The sequence below is a fragment of the Pogona vitticeps genome, chromosome 3 (assembly GCF_051106095.1).
Source record: "Pogona vitticeps strain Pit_001003342236 chromosome 3, PviZW2.1, whole genome shotgun sequence".
Lineage (NCBI taxonomy): Eukaryota > Metazoa > Chordata > Lepidosauria > Squamata > Agamidae > Pogona > Pogona vitticeps.
The window spans coordinates 238143959-238162975 of NC_135785.1; the positions used below are offsets into that span (position 1 = coordinate 238143959).

The following is a 19017-nucleotide window of genomic DNA, read 5'->3' on the forward strand; positions in this document are numbered from 1 at the left end:
TTTTAATTTATAAATAAATTTATTTACATTTTACCCAACAAAGAACCATTCCTTTTGCAAATACATTTTCTGTTGTCATACATTCTATAAAATCTACAAATGGCACAAAAATATCCTGAATAAGAATATGCAGTAAAGACAACACAAATAAGATTCTCACAGTACACAAAATCCACCCCATTGCATGGAGAATTTATAATGTCAAAATTAAATATATTGTAAATGTTTATACATCACTCTTATTATATTAAAAAGCCAGTGTATTTAAAAAAATATTGTTTACCAGTATCCATCTATCTGGTCCATTTTGATGGGTGCCCATATCATAAAAGTGCAAAATCACAGTTTACAATACATAATGGGGAGAGGAGAGAAGAGTGTAATTCCCATGATAAAAAGTTGGACTGTCTGAATATTGGTAGAACGGGCTTAGGTTTTTGGTTTTTAAAATGTCATTCAAACTTTTTGTTAAGGTCTGGTTTTTATAAATACAGTATCGCTTAATGAGCTAAAATCAACTCCTAAATTCCATAGAGGTGGACAACTGTCACCCTCCAAATGCTGTTGGCCTGCAATTCCCACTTCTTCTGAAGTTACAATAGGGAACTTAGAAGATACTTCTCATCTATTTAGATTTTAGTGATTATACCCATGCTATTTATGTACAGGTTAGTGCATATGACACTGATAGATTGGGATTAAAATTTAGTGCTTATTCTTTAAATGTACTACTTCTTTTCTACAAATGCACTGGTTCTAAATTTTAAAAAATGTATATTTTCAGGAGTGGGGGTTAACCAATTTCACCAGCAAATTTTATTTAAGACATATATAATACCTCCAAAATGACAACAAGACATAAGTATATAAAATGGCTAGCATCTATGAAGATATAAATTACTATAATGGTCATATGTATAAACAGATTAATCAATATGGAACTGAGAACCAATATCATGTCTTTATTCTGCCAATATATTAATTCTTTTTTGCATTTATTCAAATTCTAGTTGAAAGAAAATATATTTTTATTTTCATATGATATCAACGTATTTCACCTTCACGTTTTTTTGCAGGTAAAATTGACATTTTAATGCTATAGTGCAAGTGATGACAAAACATCTATTACTATGGCATGCAGCTTTCCAGATAAAAATATTTGTGGTCTCCCTCTGCAGAATGTAGCCCAACAATGTTTATTTCATAATGATTTGTATAAATAGCAAAAATCATTGCAGATACCATATTTATCAGGAGCTTTCTTCCCGGGATCAGCCCTACTACAGAACCTACATGAAAAGATGCTGAAAATATAGATACACACTTGCCCCACTAATAAATAAAGCTATAGATATCACTATGGCCCAATCTTTGTTCATATTTTTATCTCTTGCCCTAGTTCTTTGTAAAGTGTAGAAAAACAGATCAATACTAACTTTTTTAAAAAATCGCTAGCCCTGTGTAAGCTTTCACACTTCACAGAGCTCTTTTATCAGTCTCAATTACAGGTCAATAACAAGCATCGAAAGCTGGGGAGGGGGGGAAGTGATTTTCTGGACATGGTGGAAAAGTGCAAGTGTTTTTTGGAAGAAGGAAAAGGCAAGTGTTATTTTGCTAACATGGCTTTTTTTGGATTCCACTCTTTGTCCAGTATGGCTACTTTTTCTCTCTGTAGACCTTTATAGCACATGAAGCTAAGACTTTACTCTCAAAAGGTTTATCCTCTCCAGTCACTACCCCATTTGGCTTATACTGGTTTTTCTTTTTTCGGCTAGTTCACCATCTGAAATTCTCTCTCTCCTTTTTAATACAGAGACAACTTCATTTTCCTCTTGATTTCTACTGATGTACAAGTCAATGAGCTTCATCCAGAATGCAGACAATTAGCTGAGTCCGCAGCTAGATTGATCAAATATGTATTTTGCAATCGTGCAGAATCACTTTTTCCTGTCCTTCTTCTCCTAAAAGGTACAGGAAGAAACTAAAACAATCAAATCACTTGCAAACCCTTGTTTGAATGTCTGAAGGTGTCCTCTCCCTCATTTTAACTCAAGAAACAAACAAGACAGACAACATGACTTCAAAGTAAAGTCAGCATGTACTCCAAAACATCTTCCCCCTCCCCACATCCATCCATCCATCCATCCATCCATCCATCCATCCATCCATCCATCCATCCATCCATCCATCCATCCATCCATCCATCCATCCATCCATCCATCCATCCATCCATCCATCCATCCATCCATCCATACATACATACATACATACATACATACATAAAGGGAAAAACCAGAGATCTGTTCAAAAGAAATTGGAGATATTAAAGGAATCTTTTGTGCAAAAATGGACATGAAAAAGGACCAAAATGGTAGGGACCTTACAGAAGCAAAAGACATCAAGAAGAGGTGGCAAGAGGAACTATATCTGAAGGACAGAGGAATTATATCAGAAAGATTTGGATATCCCGGACAACCCAGATAGTGTGGTTGCTGACCTTGAGCCAGACATCCTGGAGAGTGAAGTCAAGTGGGCCTTAGAAAGCATGGCTATCAAGGCCAGCAGAGGTGATGGCATTCTAGCTGAACGATTTAAAATCTTAAAAGATGATGCTGTTAAGGTGCTACACTCAATATGGCATCAAGTTTGGAAAACTCAGCAGTGGCCAGAGGATTGGAAAATATCACTCTACATCCCAATCCCAAAGAAGGGCAGTGCCAAAGAATGCTCCAACTACCGTACAAGTGCACTCATTTTTACAGGCTAGGCTCAAAATCCTACAAGGTAGGCTTCAGCAGTATGTGGACCAAGAACTCCCAGAAGTACAAACTAGATTTCACAGGGGCAGAGGAACTAGAGACCAAATTGCTAACATGCACTGGATTATGGAGAAAAACAGAGAGTTCCAGAAAAACTTCTGCTTTATTGAGTATGCAAAAGCTTTAGACTGTGTGGACCACAGCAAACTATGGCAAGTTCTTAAAGAAATGGGAGTGCCTGACCACCTTATCTGTCTCCTGAGAAATTTATATGTGGGACAGGAAGCAACATTTAGAACTGGATATGGAACAACTGATTGGTTCAAAATTGGGAAAGCATCTACCTGCTTATTTAACTTATATGCAGAATACAGCATGCGAAACACTGGACTGGATGAATCCCAAAACGGAATTAAGATTGCCAGAAGAAATATCAAGAACCTCAGATAGGCAGATGATACCACTCTGATGGCAGAAAGAGAGGAGGAATTAAAGAATCTCTTAATGAGGGTGAAAGAGGAGAGCGCAAAAAATGGTCTGAAGCTCAACATCAAAAAACTAAGATCATGGCCACTGGTCCCATCACCTCCTGGCAAACAGAAGGGGAAGATATGGAGGTAGTGAAAGATTTTGCCTTGTTGGACTCCATGATCACTGCAGATGGTGACAGCAGCCATGAAATTGAAAGACTACTGCTTGTCGAGAGGAAAGCAATGACAAACCTAGACAGCATCTTAAAAAGCAGACACATTTCTTGCCGACAAAGGTCCGCATAGTCAAAGCTACATTTTTTCCATTAGCAATGTCTGGAAGTGAGAGCTGGACCATAAAAAGGACTGACCACTGAAGAATTGATGCTTTTGAGCTGTGGTGCTGGAGGAGGCTCTTGAAAGTCCCCTGGACTGCAAGGAGAACAAACCTATCCATTCTAAAGGAAATCAACACTGAGTGATCACTGGAAGGACAGACCCTGAAGCTGAGGCTCCAATACTTTGGCCATCTCATGAGAAGAGAAGACTCCCTGGAAAAGACCCTGATGTTGGCAAAATGTGAAGGCAAGAGGAGAAGGGGACGACAGAGGACGAGATGGTTGGACAGTGTCATTGAAGCTACCAACATGAATTTGACCAAACTCTGGGAGGCAGTGGAAGACAGGAGGGCCTGGCGTGCTCTGGTCCATGGGATCACGAAGAGTCTGACATGACTTAATGACTAAGCAACAGCAAGCATGTGTATGCATATCTTCATGAAAAAGCCACCACTGTGCATACATTTTCCCCTTATTTAAAACAGGGGAGACAACTCATGCAGTCCCAAAGACCATTTTCCAGCTCCCCTACCCTACAAAACTGCGCTGTTGAAATTCAGTGTCAGGTCTTACTGCCAACATCTACCAAAGGTATTTAAACAATCCTTCTCTTTCCATTTTTATGGCTTTTTTATGGCTTTTCCAAAATTTTCCACCAAACTTTGGCAAGCTGACAGCCCATGGAATGAGTCATGGGTGAAGTTCCCCCCTGCACTAAATCTTCTTAATGTATGTTCTTCAAATATATGCTTTTCAGTCTTGTACATTTTTCAAAGGTATATATGGTGCTGTGCATATTTTTTTCCTAATTAAGTACATACTGCAAGCTGGGGAAAAAGCAGATTGACAAATTTCCCTTCCATCACATTTCAAATCTCAGGATGTGCAAAATGGGTACTTCCATAGATAAACACAAACAGCAAGAATTTTTCCATCTTTAATTACAAGCAAGACAAAGCTTTGAGCTGATTCCAAATTCCATCCTCCTGTTTCTTCCACACTATCTATCTTTACAGAGTTTTTTTAAAGAAACTCTATTTCTAAAAGGATGTAGTTCTGACTTTTCCATCTAAGAGGCATGAGGTCTAAACCCCATTGAGCAGTACATTCAGAACCTAGAAGTCCCAGACTGGAATTTTTAAAGATGATTTTATTCTGAGAACTTAGAAAATGAAATGCTTCCAATCTATCATGACCATCTGAAAGACATTTTACACCAAATGAATCACTTTGTGTCTTTATCAGACTAATTTCAAGCCTCCACCTAAAAGAGGAGATTCTACCAGTGGATGACAAAGTACACAGTCAGATGAAATTGTACCAGCTCTGCATCTATTGCATCTACACCAGTTGTGTAGCATCCTTCTGCCCATATATCTCCATCAGGGCACTAGAGAGGTCTAACATCACAAATAGAGATCAGAATATTTGAGTATCCCCATGCAGCTGGAGTTAACGACGGTCCGGCTCCTGAGGCCAGGCCCTCCACTCACACGTCTGCCACCACCACTGGCCCTGCTCATCCTTCCAATTGCTCTTGAGTCTTCCCGGTCACCTAGCCACTCCTGGCAGAGGGAGGGAGGACAAGTCTACCTGCAAGGCCCCAAGTGGCTAGCCAAGTGCTCTTAAGTGATTGGAAGGAAGAGAGGAGACACTGCCGCCGCCACCGAATGTGTGAGTGGATGGTGTGGCCCCAAGGGCGGGACCCTCATTAACTCCAGCTGCACTGGGATATTCACATTCATACACAAATGCCCCATCTCTAGTCAAAAACAAAAAACATGAGGGTACCTGCAAACCAAAAATGCTAATACAGACAGGAATCACAGGGAATTCTGTGAGTACTAATCCATTTCACAGTTAGTATTCCACAGCATTAGGGAGCATAAATAATACAATTGCAGTGCAATAGAAATCATAATCTGGAGCATAATTATTTGCAAACTCCCCCAGGTAATGCAGGCAAAGGGCAGCGAGCAATACAAAAGCAGTATTTATGACTTCCATCAATCCTCTTGGAGTAGTAAGTGATCAGAAATATAGTGACAATGAAAGCAAATAATATAAAAGACATAAAAGCTAGCAGAGATTTTCTTGGTTGGAAAGAGTCACATTCTGGGCAGAGAATAAGCTCCTTGGAACAAACCAGGTTGGATGCTTCTGGTCCAGGGAAGGTGTTATTGTCAATGATCTGTCTATAATGCATCATGGAAGGCTTTGGCTCATACCGATTAACCACGTAACGATAGAGGCCATATGATCTAGCATCACCTCTATCACTGAAAGAATAGACAAAATAGCCACGGAGATTAACATTATCCAAGGTATAGGCTGCAAAAAAGAACAAAAAAGGAGAAGAGAAAGGACACATTAGTTGTGTTTTTGTTTTAACTGTCCTGTACCCTGCTGAATGCTGCAAGAGAGCCCTCGGGAGTCATATTGATTCCTACCAACAGAGAAAGCATCTGTGTCACGACACTTTAGTACAACTACAAAGTATTTATCAACAGAGGAACAGAAAGGTGAACACACAATAACAAAGCTGCTTTGGTCTATTTAAATCAGGGGCAATCAGATTTCAGGCTAGTAGGATATATTTAGTTTCTTACTGCACCCTTAAGATCAACCAACTGCAACAAAACATACACTAGGAATTGCACGCACACACAGAGAGAAAAACCCAAGACAGCAGATGCTGAATAAAATTGGTTAGTCTTTAAGGGGACCTAAGACTCTTTTTAAGAAAAATTGTTGCTAGAAAAGACTAACAAAGCTACCTTTCTGGAAATTAAGAATTAAGGAATTCTAATCCCAGTAAGTGATAATGAATCTCAGAATGCTACTGCTATCATACTTTTTCCATTGAAAAAATATACTGTATCTATTCATGGTTACTCTAAGCCTTTTGTGGTGTGCAGTTATTGTGCTGTAGCTATGGTTAAAAAGGGATGTCCAGTGCAGCGGAGCGGATAGAGTAACAGACTAGGACTCAGAAGCCTACTCAGCCATGGAAACTCACTGGGAATGGGAAACTGTAAAAACATTCCTTAAATATCTCACTTACCTTGGAAGTCCTGTTAGGGTCTCTATAAGTCAGTTCTGACTCAAAAGCTCATACATAACAAGAACAATTCTTAAAAAACAAGGAGTCAGGAATACTTGATTATCTCCTACAAATCATCCAAAATCCACTAATGCTTCTATAATCACCTTCTAAACCTGCTACTACAATACCTTCCACTACAGTAGTCACAACATAATGTTGGCTTGATGTAGTCCACCACTGTCTTCCGTGGTCAGATGCAGATCTTCTGTATGTCATCATAAGTTCTATTTAGGCATTACTGAATCTGGACAGAATAAACACAAACGAAGGGGAAGCAGGCTAGCCTCAACCCATCCTGGCAGGCTGACCTCACTGACCATGTGGGAAGTGACTTTCTGAAGATTCCTTCATCCATGGAGGCTTGCTATATCATCCAAACACTGAATATGCCATGTTCCAACTTCCATGGAGAACCTCCATGAATAAACTAGTTCTCTGCTTCAGAAAGTTACTCTTTACATGTAGAACTCAAAATGATGAAAGACAGGAAAAGGCTACTGTGTGCAGCCTTGTTGCATCATGAAAATATTCGCATGCAATAAGGTTGGGGAGTTCTACAGGATTTTTCAAAAAACTAGAGGTGTAAAAGACTGAACCTGAAATGTATTACTAGGAAGCATTACTTTCTGCCAGTGTGCTGTGTAGCACTAAAGGGCTTAGATTTGTGGCTAATCGCCAAGCTAAAGCTAAATCTTTTATTGCCGCGTAGGGAAGGGTTTTGGTAACTGCAAAATATGTCAATTGTCCTTTCCTCCATTCTTTAACTTCCCAGATGGTGCAGGGCATAGAACCTGGTTTCCTAACTCTCATGGTGTGTAGTCTCCATTCCAAACCCAAAACTGAAAATTTTCTAAATCAGATTTACATCCTTCTCCTTCTCTCTTATATACACTTTTCTTCCCTTTCAACCCCTGTTCAACTATTGTCAACAATCTGTGGCTCTTAAAGGTCATAAACCAAGAATGGTGGTCCTCCTCCCTTTTCCTTTTACAGATTTTGTATACCTGTGGGGTATTCTGCTGAAAATGCAGAATCTTGTGGTTCTATTTAAGCATGAGCCCTGAAAACTGTGGCGCGATAACGATGTAGTGGTGGTGCAGAGAAAGAGGTAAGCTCTGCCCCCACCATCCTCACCACACTTGGAGCTACAGGTAGTACATGTAGGAAAATTCAGCTGAATGTACTTAATGCATTTCTGTTAAAGATGTGGAGAATATCACTAAATCATTCTCATTCTTGATTATTTTCCCAGTGTCACCAAGCCAAGGTTCCTTGCCAAATCTTCTCTCTGCACCAATAAGAATTCCCAGTTTCCCTGGGTCTCTTTTTCCCCATTACTATTATTACTGCCTGTTCTTTTGCACAAAGACATTGCCATGTTCTGCGCAGCTCAGTCCCTTTTCCAGAGAATATTTCATAGGGGGAAAATGCTACCTCATGCAGAAATTCTAATAATTCTACAGTGATTAGTGCGCAATCACTTCTCCCTAAAGAGATGATGATCTTGGTCAGGGAGTCACTGTGGATGCAAAACTACCACTTTTATTACTTGAGGTATCTCTTTAGGGAGAAGTGATTGTGACAATTAGTATGGAAATGTTTCCCCCTCCAACAATGAACCAGGCATTGCAAAGTTGCCATCCCTTTCTGGGCCTTTGTTATCTTGCAATAACCATTCTTTCATTAGGTTGCTATCTATACAACATGCTGCAACAGGTACTAGTTTCTCAGCAACTGGAAATACAAACACATACTGAATTTACAGTACTTCTCTGGAGCATGAACTTCTGCTTCTCTAGAACAAGACAGGGTGAGAGGAGTATAGAAATGAATATGTTAGTATAATGGTTTCCAGAAGCAGACTAGACGTTCTGAGTCCAAATAAGGTTTGGGCAAGCAGATGCAGCTTATTTTCTCAGGAGTCCAGGTAAAAAAAGCTATTATGCCACCTTTCAAAAGATGCAGGTGTAACTTCTTATTCCTTGACTTTGTAAAAACCTGTTTTTCAATTCATTCACTTTTGGAAAACCACATTACATATCATGTACACTATCCAAAAAACTTGGATCATAAGGCATTTAAGCTTTTCCTCAGGACACTCACCTTTTAAGGCTTCGTTGATATATTTCTCAATGTAATATATTCTCAATTTGTCTTGAGCTATACTCTGTTCGTCATCGATTCCACTCGCGATGATGTAAATGGGGATGTTGCCATATTTATTCTTAACCCATTTGAGGAGCCTGCGTAATCCCCAGGGCACCACGGGATTTCTGTTGGGTGATTTCACCCAGGTGATATCAATTTGCATTTGGATCTCGAGGAGGTGATTGTACTTCATGGGAGCTTCGTTTTCCGAGTTCACGAGAAATGTAGTGTAGTGACTCAAAGCAAAGAAATCAAAGGAACCACGTATTAGATTTCTTTCCTCTTCTGAGAAATATGGTAAGTATGAATTATAAAAACCCAGGCTGTTCCTCTGATGAAGCCATTGCCTCATCACATCTGGATAGTCACCAGTTCCAAAGATGGGCTCAGCAAGCCAGCCAATGTCAAATTCTAAAACTCGTTTGGCCGCATCATCATCATTTTTTGAAAAAGGACAAGCTGGCTCAACCCAGTTGGCATGGAACGCAATGGATATTTGACCTTTCTGAATCTTCCTGAATGTCTTATCATAGAGGTGCCATACTCTGGCATGAGCCTTCAGCAAATTATGTGCTTCTGGGTATGTCACATTCATCACATTGGGTTCATTCATTGTGATCCAAAATTTGATGTGCTGCCCAAGATTCTTAAAGCAGAATCTAGCATACTCAACAAAAGCCTCCACAGTATACTGGTTCCTCCATCCACCTTGTTTGGCTAGTGAAACAGGAAGTCCTTGGTGTTCAGCACTAGGTTGCCATAAAGCAACAACAGGAGTTATATTAACCCTGAGAAGTTCACTAACAAAACACCGATAGTAAAACAGAAGTGTGCGGTTAGCAGATGTCTCATTAACTGAAGGGAAGATCAAAGGCCATTTCAAAGAAAAATGAAAATGTGTGATGTGCATTTCTTGGAGTAAAGAAATCTGAAGCCGGATAGCAGGAAGATCAACACAATGAAGCTTGCGATGTGGGGCACTGCCTCCATCAATTTTAATCAGCTTCTGGGTTTTATGCACATCCCAGACATAAATATTTGGATCAAGGAACTGGGATCGAGTTGTATCTACCTGGAAACAGGGAGAAGGACAGGAGAATAGATTCATTTTGTCGGAAATAAGAAAAGACATTGCCAGAAACATATGCTATAGATAATCCATAATTAAGGCACATGAGAGTTGGTGACTGGTTCTGGCTGATTGTCATGTTCAAAGCATCCCATAACTAATCTGTCCAGAGCTAAAAGTAGTTCCTGCTGTGGCACTCAAAAAGAATCAGTCATTACAGATTTTCCTCTTCTAACTGTGGATTATCTATAACATCTGTTTCTGCCTCAAGCAATTGACTGTTACAGGAAAACACCCCCCATTTCATCTTCATTCAATACAGTAGCTTTTCCATATTTCTCTTTCATATCTTAAGATCCACTTTTATTTGTTACACTTATATTCCACCTTTCTCCCAATAAGCTCATTGTAACAATCTTCCAATGAACTCACCATCTTGCACTCAAGTTGAGCCTACATGCACTTCTACACACATCAGCTGTTCGTGAGCAGTGAAAATGAAACCATGTTTTGATCTTACCAAAGACTGAGTAATGGGCTTTTTCCTTTTCCTCCAATTACATGATATTGGCTTTAACCAGCCAGGTGCAGTAACTGCTGTGTTATCAGTGCTTCCAAATAATTCAATATATACTATGTGAGATCACCTGGGGATACATCATAGGCATGAGTATACGCATGTACCATCAGTCTATTTTAACACAGAGACTAAACCCAACTAGAGTAGATTCACTGAAATCAATGGACTTGCATTAGTGGCCATTCAGCAAGTCACATTCATTTCATTCAATCAACTCTAATTAGACTAAGACTGGACTTAGTTCAGAGTTTATTATTTGGGCACTCTATTTTGAAGTATTCTGCAAGTGGCACTCATAATACTTAAAATTGATTGTTATATGTATATATATCAGGTGTTTCAATATAATACCGTACTTGGGTTGTAATCCATGTACACCATTTGGATTTTTTAAAATGTAGTCTGCATCACATTTATTTGCTGATATCAGTTTGCTAATGCAAATGAAAAGTACAGGAAGATCAAAATACAATAGGACCCCTGTATCCACAAGGCATCCATTCCATGATCTGCCATGAATGCCTGAAACTCTGGAGCAGCAAACCCTATATACAACATACAAAGAGTCTGGAAGTTGAGTCATGGTAACTGGACTTCTTTCTTATTAGTCTAAAGAAGCTACTTGGATGAGTAGTGAAACATTTTAACTTAATAAAAAAGAAGTCCTCTTGCCATGACTCAACTTCCAGGTAACCTCACCTGGATGACTGAGAATCTTCACAGAAACATACAGTACAAGGAGGAAGAATAAAGGTCACAAATGGGGTGGAGGGACAAAAGCCACAAGGGTCGCCCCTTTGTATGTTGCATATAGGGCTGCAGATAACTGAAATTAATCCTGCAGATATGGGGGTCCTAGTGTAGTTTAAAGATATTATAGAAATTATTTACAGGAAATGTTTTCAGAAGTACACTGAATTTAAGTCACAGACTCAAGAAAGAGAAGACATAGAAATAAATAGCTTAGATATAGAAAGCATATTTATTTTAATCAACTTAGGGATTGAAATCCTATTATCCAGCTATGTAAAAGGCATAATTTTTAGCAGCGAATTGCTGTAATTTAAGAGATCTCTGTACGCTTTATACGTTGGACATCAAATTGCACGATTTAAAATGCAACAGATAATGTCTATGGAAATTTCTTAAGTTATGGCACTTCACCACTTAAAATTATGTCTCTTGCATCACCAAAGAACATTAATTCTGAACACAATGTAAATTAATATGAGAAATGAATGTCAATGAATTACGAACTGCTGGATAGCTCAGTGGTTTAGGCATCTGGCTGTGGAGCCAGAGGTTGGGAGTCTGATTCCCCACTGAACCTCCTTGATAGGAGCTGGACTCGATGATCTATAGGGTCCCGTCCAGCTCTGCAATCCTAAGATTATTATTAATAACAATCTTAGTGGTTTAAGGAAAACAAAAGCTCCATCTGGAACAGCCCTTCTTTGCTTGCAGCAATGCAATTTTGGAGGATTTGATAGATTGCCATCTGACTCACCTGAAGAAAATTTTCAGTAATCCCCCAAGCAAAGTCACATGGGAAAGTCCCTTTTATGAGCTGGTTTTCTGGTACTGCAGGGAAACCATTGTCCTCTATCAGCCTTTGAAAGAAGAGTCCTGAAGACTTCAGCATCAACTTTTTATCTGGGCTTTGAAAGTCAACATAAAACAAACCCCGTCTAATGCTGTAGCCTCTGAGCCATTCAAAGCCATCCATGAGAGACCAAACTGTGTAGCCAATGACAGTAACTCCATCATATCTGATAGCTGAGGAGTAAGAACAAAGCAAAATAGCCCAATTTGCCCATGTGTGAGGCACTGCATGTATTTCAACAGCTATATCGGCATTACAGAAAATGCCACCGCTTAAATACATTACTTACCCAACAGTTTTTCAAAATATGATAGCTTTATCCTGTCACATTCATCAATCTTAAGTGTTCCCAGGAAATGCCTGGGTCAAATCAAGGATGTTGCCTCCCACAACAGAAAATGCACCCCTGGAAAAGCTTTCATTCATTTTAATAGTAATATTTTAATTTAGCATAATAGGTATCCACATTAATCTGGAGATAAGCAACAAGGTCAGAGCCTGATGGCCTTTATAGCTGAACTAATAAAAATTACAATGGCCAGAATCCATGTCTTTGTTATATGTCTGGTCATGCACCTGAATGCACAACCATAATGTGCCATAGCACATATCAATTAGCTGCAATTACTCACAGGAAGATATACAAACCTTATATGAATACCAACAGAATTGTAACAGAGGCCATTTCTTTTCTGCCCTTCATCAAAATGGTTTTAGAATTAAAAACTGACATAAATATAAAGCAAACTTAATTTGTAGCAGGGAAAAGAAATGTAGCTTAGGTACTATTTCTAAAAGAAAACTGTCTCTATCAACTGATGCACTCAGCAAATATTCAAGGCCCTTTTCACATTAATATATATAGCGATATACATGAATGAAGTACCATTTTGTAAATCTGCTGTGAAAAGAGAGTAAGTACTCCATTTTCATGTCTTCCTTACTGGAAAATGAATTCTTGCACCTGGTAGAGAATCCAAAAATTTTACTGCGCGCGCGCACACACACACACACACACACACACACACACTCTTATTTATTTATTTATTTATTTATTTATTTATTTATTTATTTATTTATACACACACATACATACACATACACACACACTTACATATAGAGTATTTATCCTTATCTAGCAAATATTTAGTCAGCTGTCTGAAGCATTAAAATTAATAACTGGGTATTTTTCCCCGAAGCCATTCACTGCAAACTACATAACAAAGTACACAAACAACACAAAAGCTACATTAAGAGAACATCTTCATTCCTTGCTGTGACAGTGAAACATCACCCACATTTACTGAAAAGCACTAGGCAATGATAGCAGCAAGTAACTCTGATTTCTTTGGAGACTCATTCTGTACCAAACACTGGAATAAATGTTCAAATATTCACTGGGTTTAGCCTTTGTGCAACATTTTTAATTAACATCACTAGGGACCATTAACGTTTCCTTAACTATTGTGTCAGGATACTTATAATGGCAAGAATAATGATCAGCAATCCTACCTTTCAAAGTATCTGTAATGAAATCTTTAAGATAATTCATGTACTTGGAGTCATCTGTCTTCGTGCTGCTAGAAATGAGCCAGCTGTTCTCCACAATGAAGATGGGTGGGTTGTTATATTCCTTGCTTATCCAGTAAAGCAATGGCCGTAGGCTCAGAGATTCTTGCTGCCCAAACATCATGTCAGAATCCACAAGGTGGAAACTCAAAGTAGCTCCAAAAGAAAGAGCAAAGAAATCAGCTGTTCCCCTAAGAAGCTTCTTTTCTGTTTCAGTGAATTCTGGCAGGACTGAGGAAAGAGAATTCTTCATACTTTGCGGGTAGTCTCCATCAACAAATATTGGCTTGGCAAACCAACCCAGTACAAAGTCCAGAGACTTTTGGCATTCCTTTACATCATTTCCAGTCATTTTTTTAGGTTTTATCCAATGAGAACCTAAGGCAATTGATACTTTACCTCCCTGAGCAGGACGGAAATGATCGTTGTAAAGATGCCACACTTCGGAATGGGCCTGCCAGAAAGAAAAGGCCCAGTTAATGCACCGTACTTCATTCGTTCGTTTTCATGTTTTATACATCTTTATTCATTTAGTGTACAATCAAATACTGTAACTGCCATTTAACCAGCTATATAGGTCTCATGGTGGTTATGGAGGTCATATATAATCAAAATTCAATTTTAGCAGCTACAGGCATAATAAAGTAAATAGGTCAGCATTACTACTATCAATTTACTTTGCCAATCTGGAGAGAGATCCAACAGCCATCTTATTCCAGATTTACTAAGCATATTGTTTGTATGTATTTTGTACCATCCTCTAGTTCGTGGACTGAGCAGAGATGCTTCATCCCAAAACTAGGGAGGTACCCCACCCACGTTGGCTGTGAGCCACCTATGTAGCTCATGTACAAAATAACTTGGTGGGTTTGGGGTACTAAAGTTTTTGACCTGGCTCAGTAATTCCATTTTCTGTTCCACATCAGGACCACAATGTTTTGTGTTGTCCATCATTTGCCTTTTAACCAAACTGAAAAAAGTCAACAAAACTAAAACCTTGAAACATTACATTTTAAAACATTATTATTTTTAAAGTAAGGGAACAGCATTAATCATTAATCTGCTAAAACTGTGGAATACTATTTAACCGCAATACTGCATCATGATCATTTATACAGATACGACCATAGCTAGATCTTTTCTCTCAAGAAATGGCCTGATTGGTGCACCATCTTAAACTAGGTAATGCTACTTCTTGAGACTTCCTCACGTTGCTCCTCACCCATAACCCTCTGTTAACGCATTTTACCTGTACGGTAAATCCTGCATGGATTTCAGTCATAGATACATAGGGTAGTCAGGCAGTTTTTTCAGTACCATGCTAGCCTAGACCAAGATAAAAGCTGCATCCACCTCTACAGTCCTTTGCTTTGTTGGAACAATGTAGTAATAATTAAATGCCCTTATAATGACCTTTTCTAGGGTTTCCTAGTTATACAAATTCTCAGAAGTGGTTTTACCACTCCCTTTTTTCTAAGAGTGCTCTGGGGCTGATCAGCTTGCCCAAGGCTACAAAGGTTATCCCTTCAACCAGAAGGAACTACAGGGAATCAAGATGCCAACCACTGACTCCACAGCCAGGTAACCAACTCATTGAGCCAACTTAATTATATGCTGTCATGTTAATTTTCATTTAGGATGGCCCTTTCCTGATTTCTTAAGCATAGGGTACTCAGAAGAGGTTTACAGTTCCCTTCTTCTGGGGGTGCTCTGGGACTGTGCAGCTTGCCCAAGGCCAAACAGGCTGACTCTTCTCCTGGGGGGCACAAAACGACACATATGATCCATATTTATATTTTAGCAAGGCAACTCTACAGTTGAGGTCAAAGTGTGCTCCATGGTTAGAGGGACCAACATATCCAACACACACTAACAGACACTCGCAGTGGGACAAATCTGGCAGTAGTATGGGTGGGGAATGGGATGACTCCTGGATTGTCTGGATCCAAAGCCTTATGTCCTCTCTATGCTGCACCTACAATCCACTCCTTTTCACCTTCAGGGTTCCATTGATGGAAAATGGGTGAGGGCAATGGATCCTTCCACAGGATAGTGAGATGTCAACATCCAAGGTCAAAGGTCTCTCTCCAGCCCTGAGTGGGAAGAACTAGTCTTTCCTATGGTCTATGAATGAGACATATCCAAGAGACCATGTGACCGCACTGATTTAGATTGCTTAATACAGTACTTTTTCTATGCTTCCCTGAAGGTTTACCGCCTGACAGAACAGACAGTTTTCTGAAAACACAAAAAATATCCGTTTCTTCATAAGTACATGAGACAGTACTTACAACAGCCAGACTATTTGTCTAGTATCATCTATTGTAACTGACAGCAGTTCTTCAGGGTTTCTGGCAAAGACCTTTCACAACATCTTCTATCCAGTCCCTTGTTAATAGGAGATGTCAATTGGGACTTTCAGCATACAAAACACATACACAACCACCCTCCTTAGGAAGTGAAAATCAAGATCTGAGGTAACTTTAAAAACATACACAATACTGTATGCCATTTTTGGCATTAAATCTCCTTCTATACTAAGCCTGTATTGTGAAGATCTTTTTTTAAAAGTATATTTTTAAAGATCTTCGCAACATATTTATTGTGTATATTTAATATATTTAGACCAGATTTTTTGGAAGTTTTTTCTTCTTTTCCTTGAATATATCTATGATCATTAAAACATCAGTTATCTCAGATGATAAATGCTGCTATAATTTGTTAGTATGTAAAAATCGGTCACTACCTAATACACAAGGCGAGGAACTGCACTGTTTAATTGAATTCATTGTGCTAGTTTCATTGAGCACATTTATCAAACATAATGCCTGAAAAGTCAGTAATAAGACGATGGGTAATTAACCTAATCATTAATGCAATGAATTTGCAGGCCCATGTAGCCAAATGCAAACCATGACAAGACTTTTATATCTCAGAATGATCAATGATTTTAAGACCTTGGAAACAGAAACCCAAGGAATATCCTTTATGTTTATATTTATGCATACTCCTCTCTTCATGTATATTTACATACTGTACATAGATCTTTGAATATTTTTCTACATCTCTCTCTCTTTTAAAAGTCTTGTAAAATAATTAAGTTAAATGTCTGGCCAGGTACTAACTTTCTGGGTAACCTACCTCACTGGGTTATCGTGCAGAAAGGAAGCTATGTACTGGAAAGAAAACAATTGGTGCTGCTTTGCCTTGGAGGAAAGACGGTATGTAAATACAACCAGGCAGTCCAATCAGTAAATACGTTTCTTCAATAAGTGAATCCAAAATAAATCCAGAATGCTATTAAATACTTATGTAACCATTTGTTCTGCATCAAGAGCAACAGTGCCTGTAGTTCTAGCAATTTAAATGCTAATATTTTTAGGACATGCTAGTATATAATTCAAATCAATTCTGAATCATGCCACTTCAAATTCTACTCCTCATGGCACTTGAAATGCCCAGCGTTGAAGTTCAGGTTGTTTTCAGTGCTTCTCTTTGTAATAGTAATTGTGTGCTGTCAAGTCAATTCTGCATTGTGAATTTCGTTGTATGGTATACTGTGTATATACTTACAATGACAATAAATTATATTATATTATTATATTATATTATATTTTCAGGCTTTTCTAGCTAGAGTCTACTCAGAGGTGGTTTACCCTTCCCTTCTTCTGGGGCGCCCTGGGGATGGGCAGCTTGCCCAAGGACACACAGGCTGACTCTACTCAGGAGGCACAGTGGGGAATCGAACTCCCAGCTTCTGGCTCTATAGCCAGATACTTAACCCACTGAGCTAAAGGAAACACAAAACACTGTCTTGAAATATAGCCACAAGAAACACAAATTCAAAAACAATTCATCAGGGTATCTTGGTGTTTTAAATGTATACTTGAAAATATTGTTTTCAATATACCCAAAAATACCACTCTTCAAATCATGTAAAATATTCATAACTTTATTTAGAGTTCTTGCAAATGTACAACTTCAATGTCATTGACTACCAAACAGGTTAACACCTGTTTCAATACTCAAAACATTACCACTATAGATGCATTTTAAATTATACACACACAAACACAGAAACACACACACACAATGAATCTATCCAAGTTCATCCAAGTAGTGAATGCAATGCCACTAATTTGTTTTGCGGAAACTTGGAATTTGTTAGATGACTTATTCAGAAAATAAATAACTTATTTCCAGTAAGAACGAGTCCAAAATCCAAACAAATATACTGGTAGGTTTAAAATAAACTATGTTTTAGGAGAAGACAGGAGGGCCTGGCATGCTCTGGTCCATGGGGTCACAAAGAGTCGGACACGACTTAATGACTAAATAACAACAATGTTTTAGGAGGGGCAGCCCTGGTTAGTAGCGGGATGAGAAGCCTTCTGGGAATCCCAGGTGCTGCACACTTCTATCCCCCCTTCCATTTAATATAGTAAAGTGTAATAAAGCAAGAGAGAAGGAAAACAAACCAATGAAAATGCTGAAACTGAATGGTTACAAATGGGAAGCCAGACTAAGGATGAAGCTTTGCAAAGAGAGAGTTTCTGAACCATCCATTTCTAAAAACCTTCTCCATTCCTAATCCAACTATGGAAACCCCGTGTAGATAGAGTGACAGACTCTGGAGGCCTGCCTTTGAATCCCCGGCCAACCATGGAAGCTCACTGACAGTGCGGAACTGATAAAACCACTCCTTAAATATCTCACTTACCATGAAAGCCCTATTACAGCCATTCTAAATAAGTTCTGACTTGACAGCACATAACATAACATAATCCAACTATGCCTATGGAAAGCGATCTTTTTCTCCATGTTGCTAAAGAGAACAGCATGAGACAGAACTTTATTGCATCATCTCCTCCTACCATAAACTTTGATCATATGGGGTCAAGTCAACCATTTTTGCTAGAGCCAGGATTAAAAGCTAATCACACACGCGAGGGATGTTGCAGTTAATACAGATTCTATGCTGCAGGTGTCATTAGCCATTCCTTGTTCCAAGTGCTTCTCAATGTGTTTCCATCACAGGTGCCAAGGGGGTTGAGCTGATGAGAAATAGGTATGGGTGAGGATTCAATTTTGATTTGGTTTTGTTAAAAAACACAAAACTCTTTAATTTAAGAATGAATATGCAATTTTAAAACATTAATATATGGAAGAAACAGACACTGAGAGATCTTAGAAAAGCAGAGCGAAAAGGGATCCTATGGATCATCAAGTCCGGCCCCTGTCAAGGAGGCACAATAAGAAATCAGATTCCCAACCTCTGGCTCAGACCTAAATCACTGAACTATCCAGTAGTTCATTCGTCCACCAAGTACGTGAGCTTTGAGTGCTTAGTAGTCTAAGTCTGAATTTCTATGTAA

The 19017-nt window shown here is 38.8% G+C and overlaps 1 protein-coding gene across 1 annotated transcript in view; it reads right to left on the reverse strand.

The window, feature by feature from the left end:
* Window positions 1-19017, reverse strand: part of KL (klotho) — a 22882-nt gene continuing 3865 nt past the window's right edge. The window contains exons 2-5 of the mRNA XM_020788531.3: window positions 13586-14096; window positions 11978-12246; window positions 8777-9893; window positions 1-5898 (exon numbers count right to left, since the gene is read on the reverse strand). Coding sequence (XP_020644190.3) covers window positions 5501-5898; window positions 8777-9893; window positions 11978-12246; window positions 13586-14096 — 2295 coding nt within the window. The 3' untranslated portion in view covers window positions 1-5500. The remainder of the gene's footprint in view (window positions 5899-8776; window positions 9894-11977; window positions 12247-13585; window positions 14097-19017) is intronic.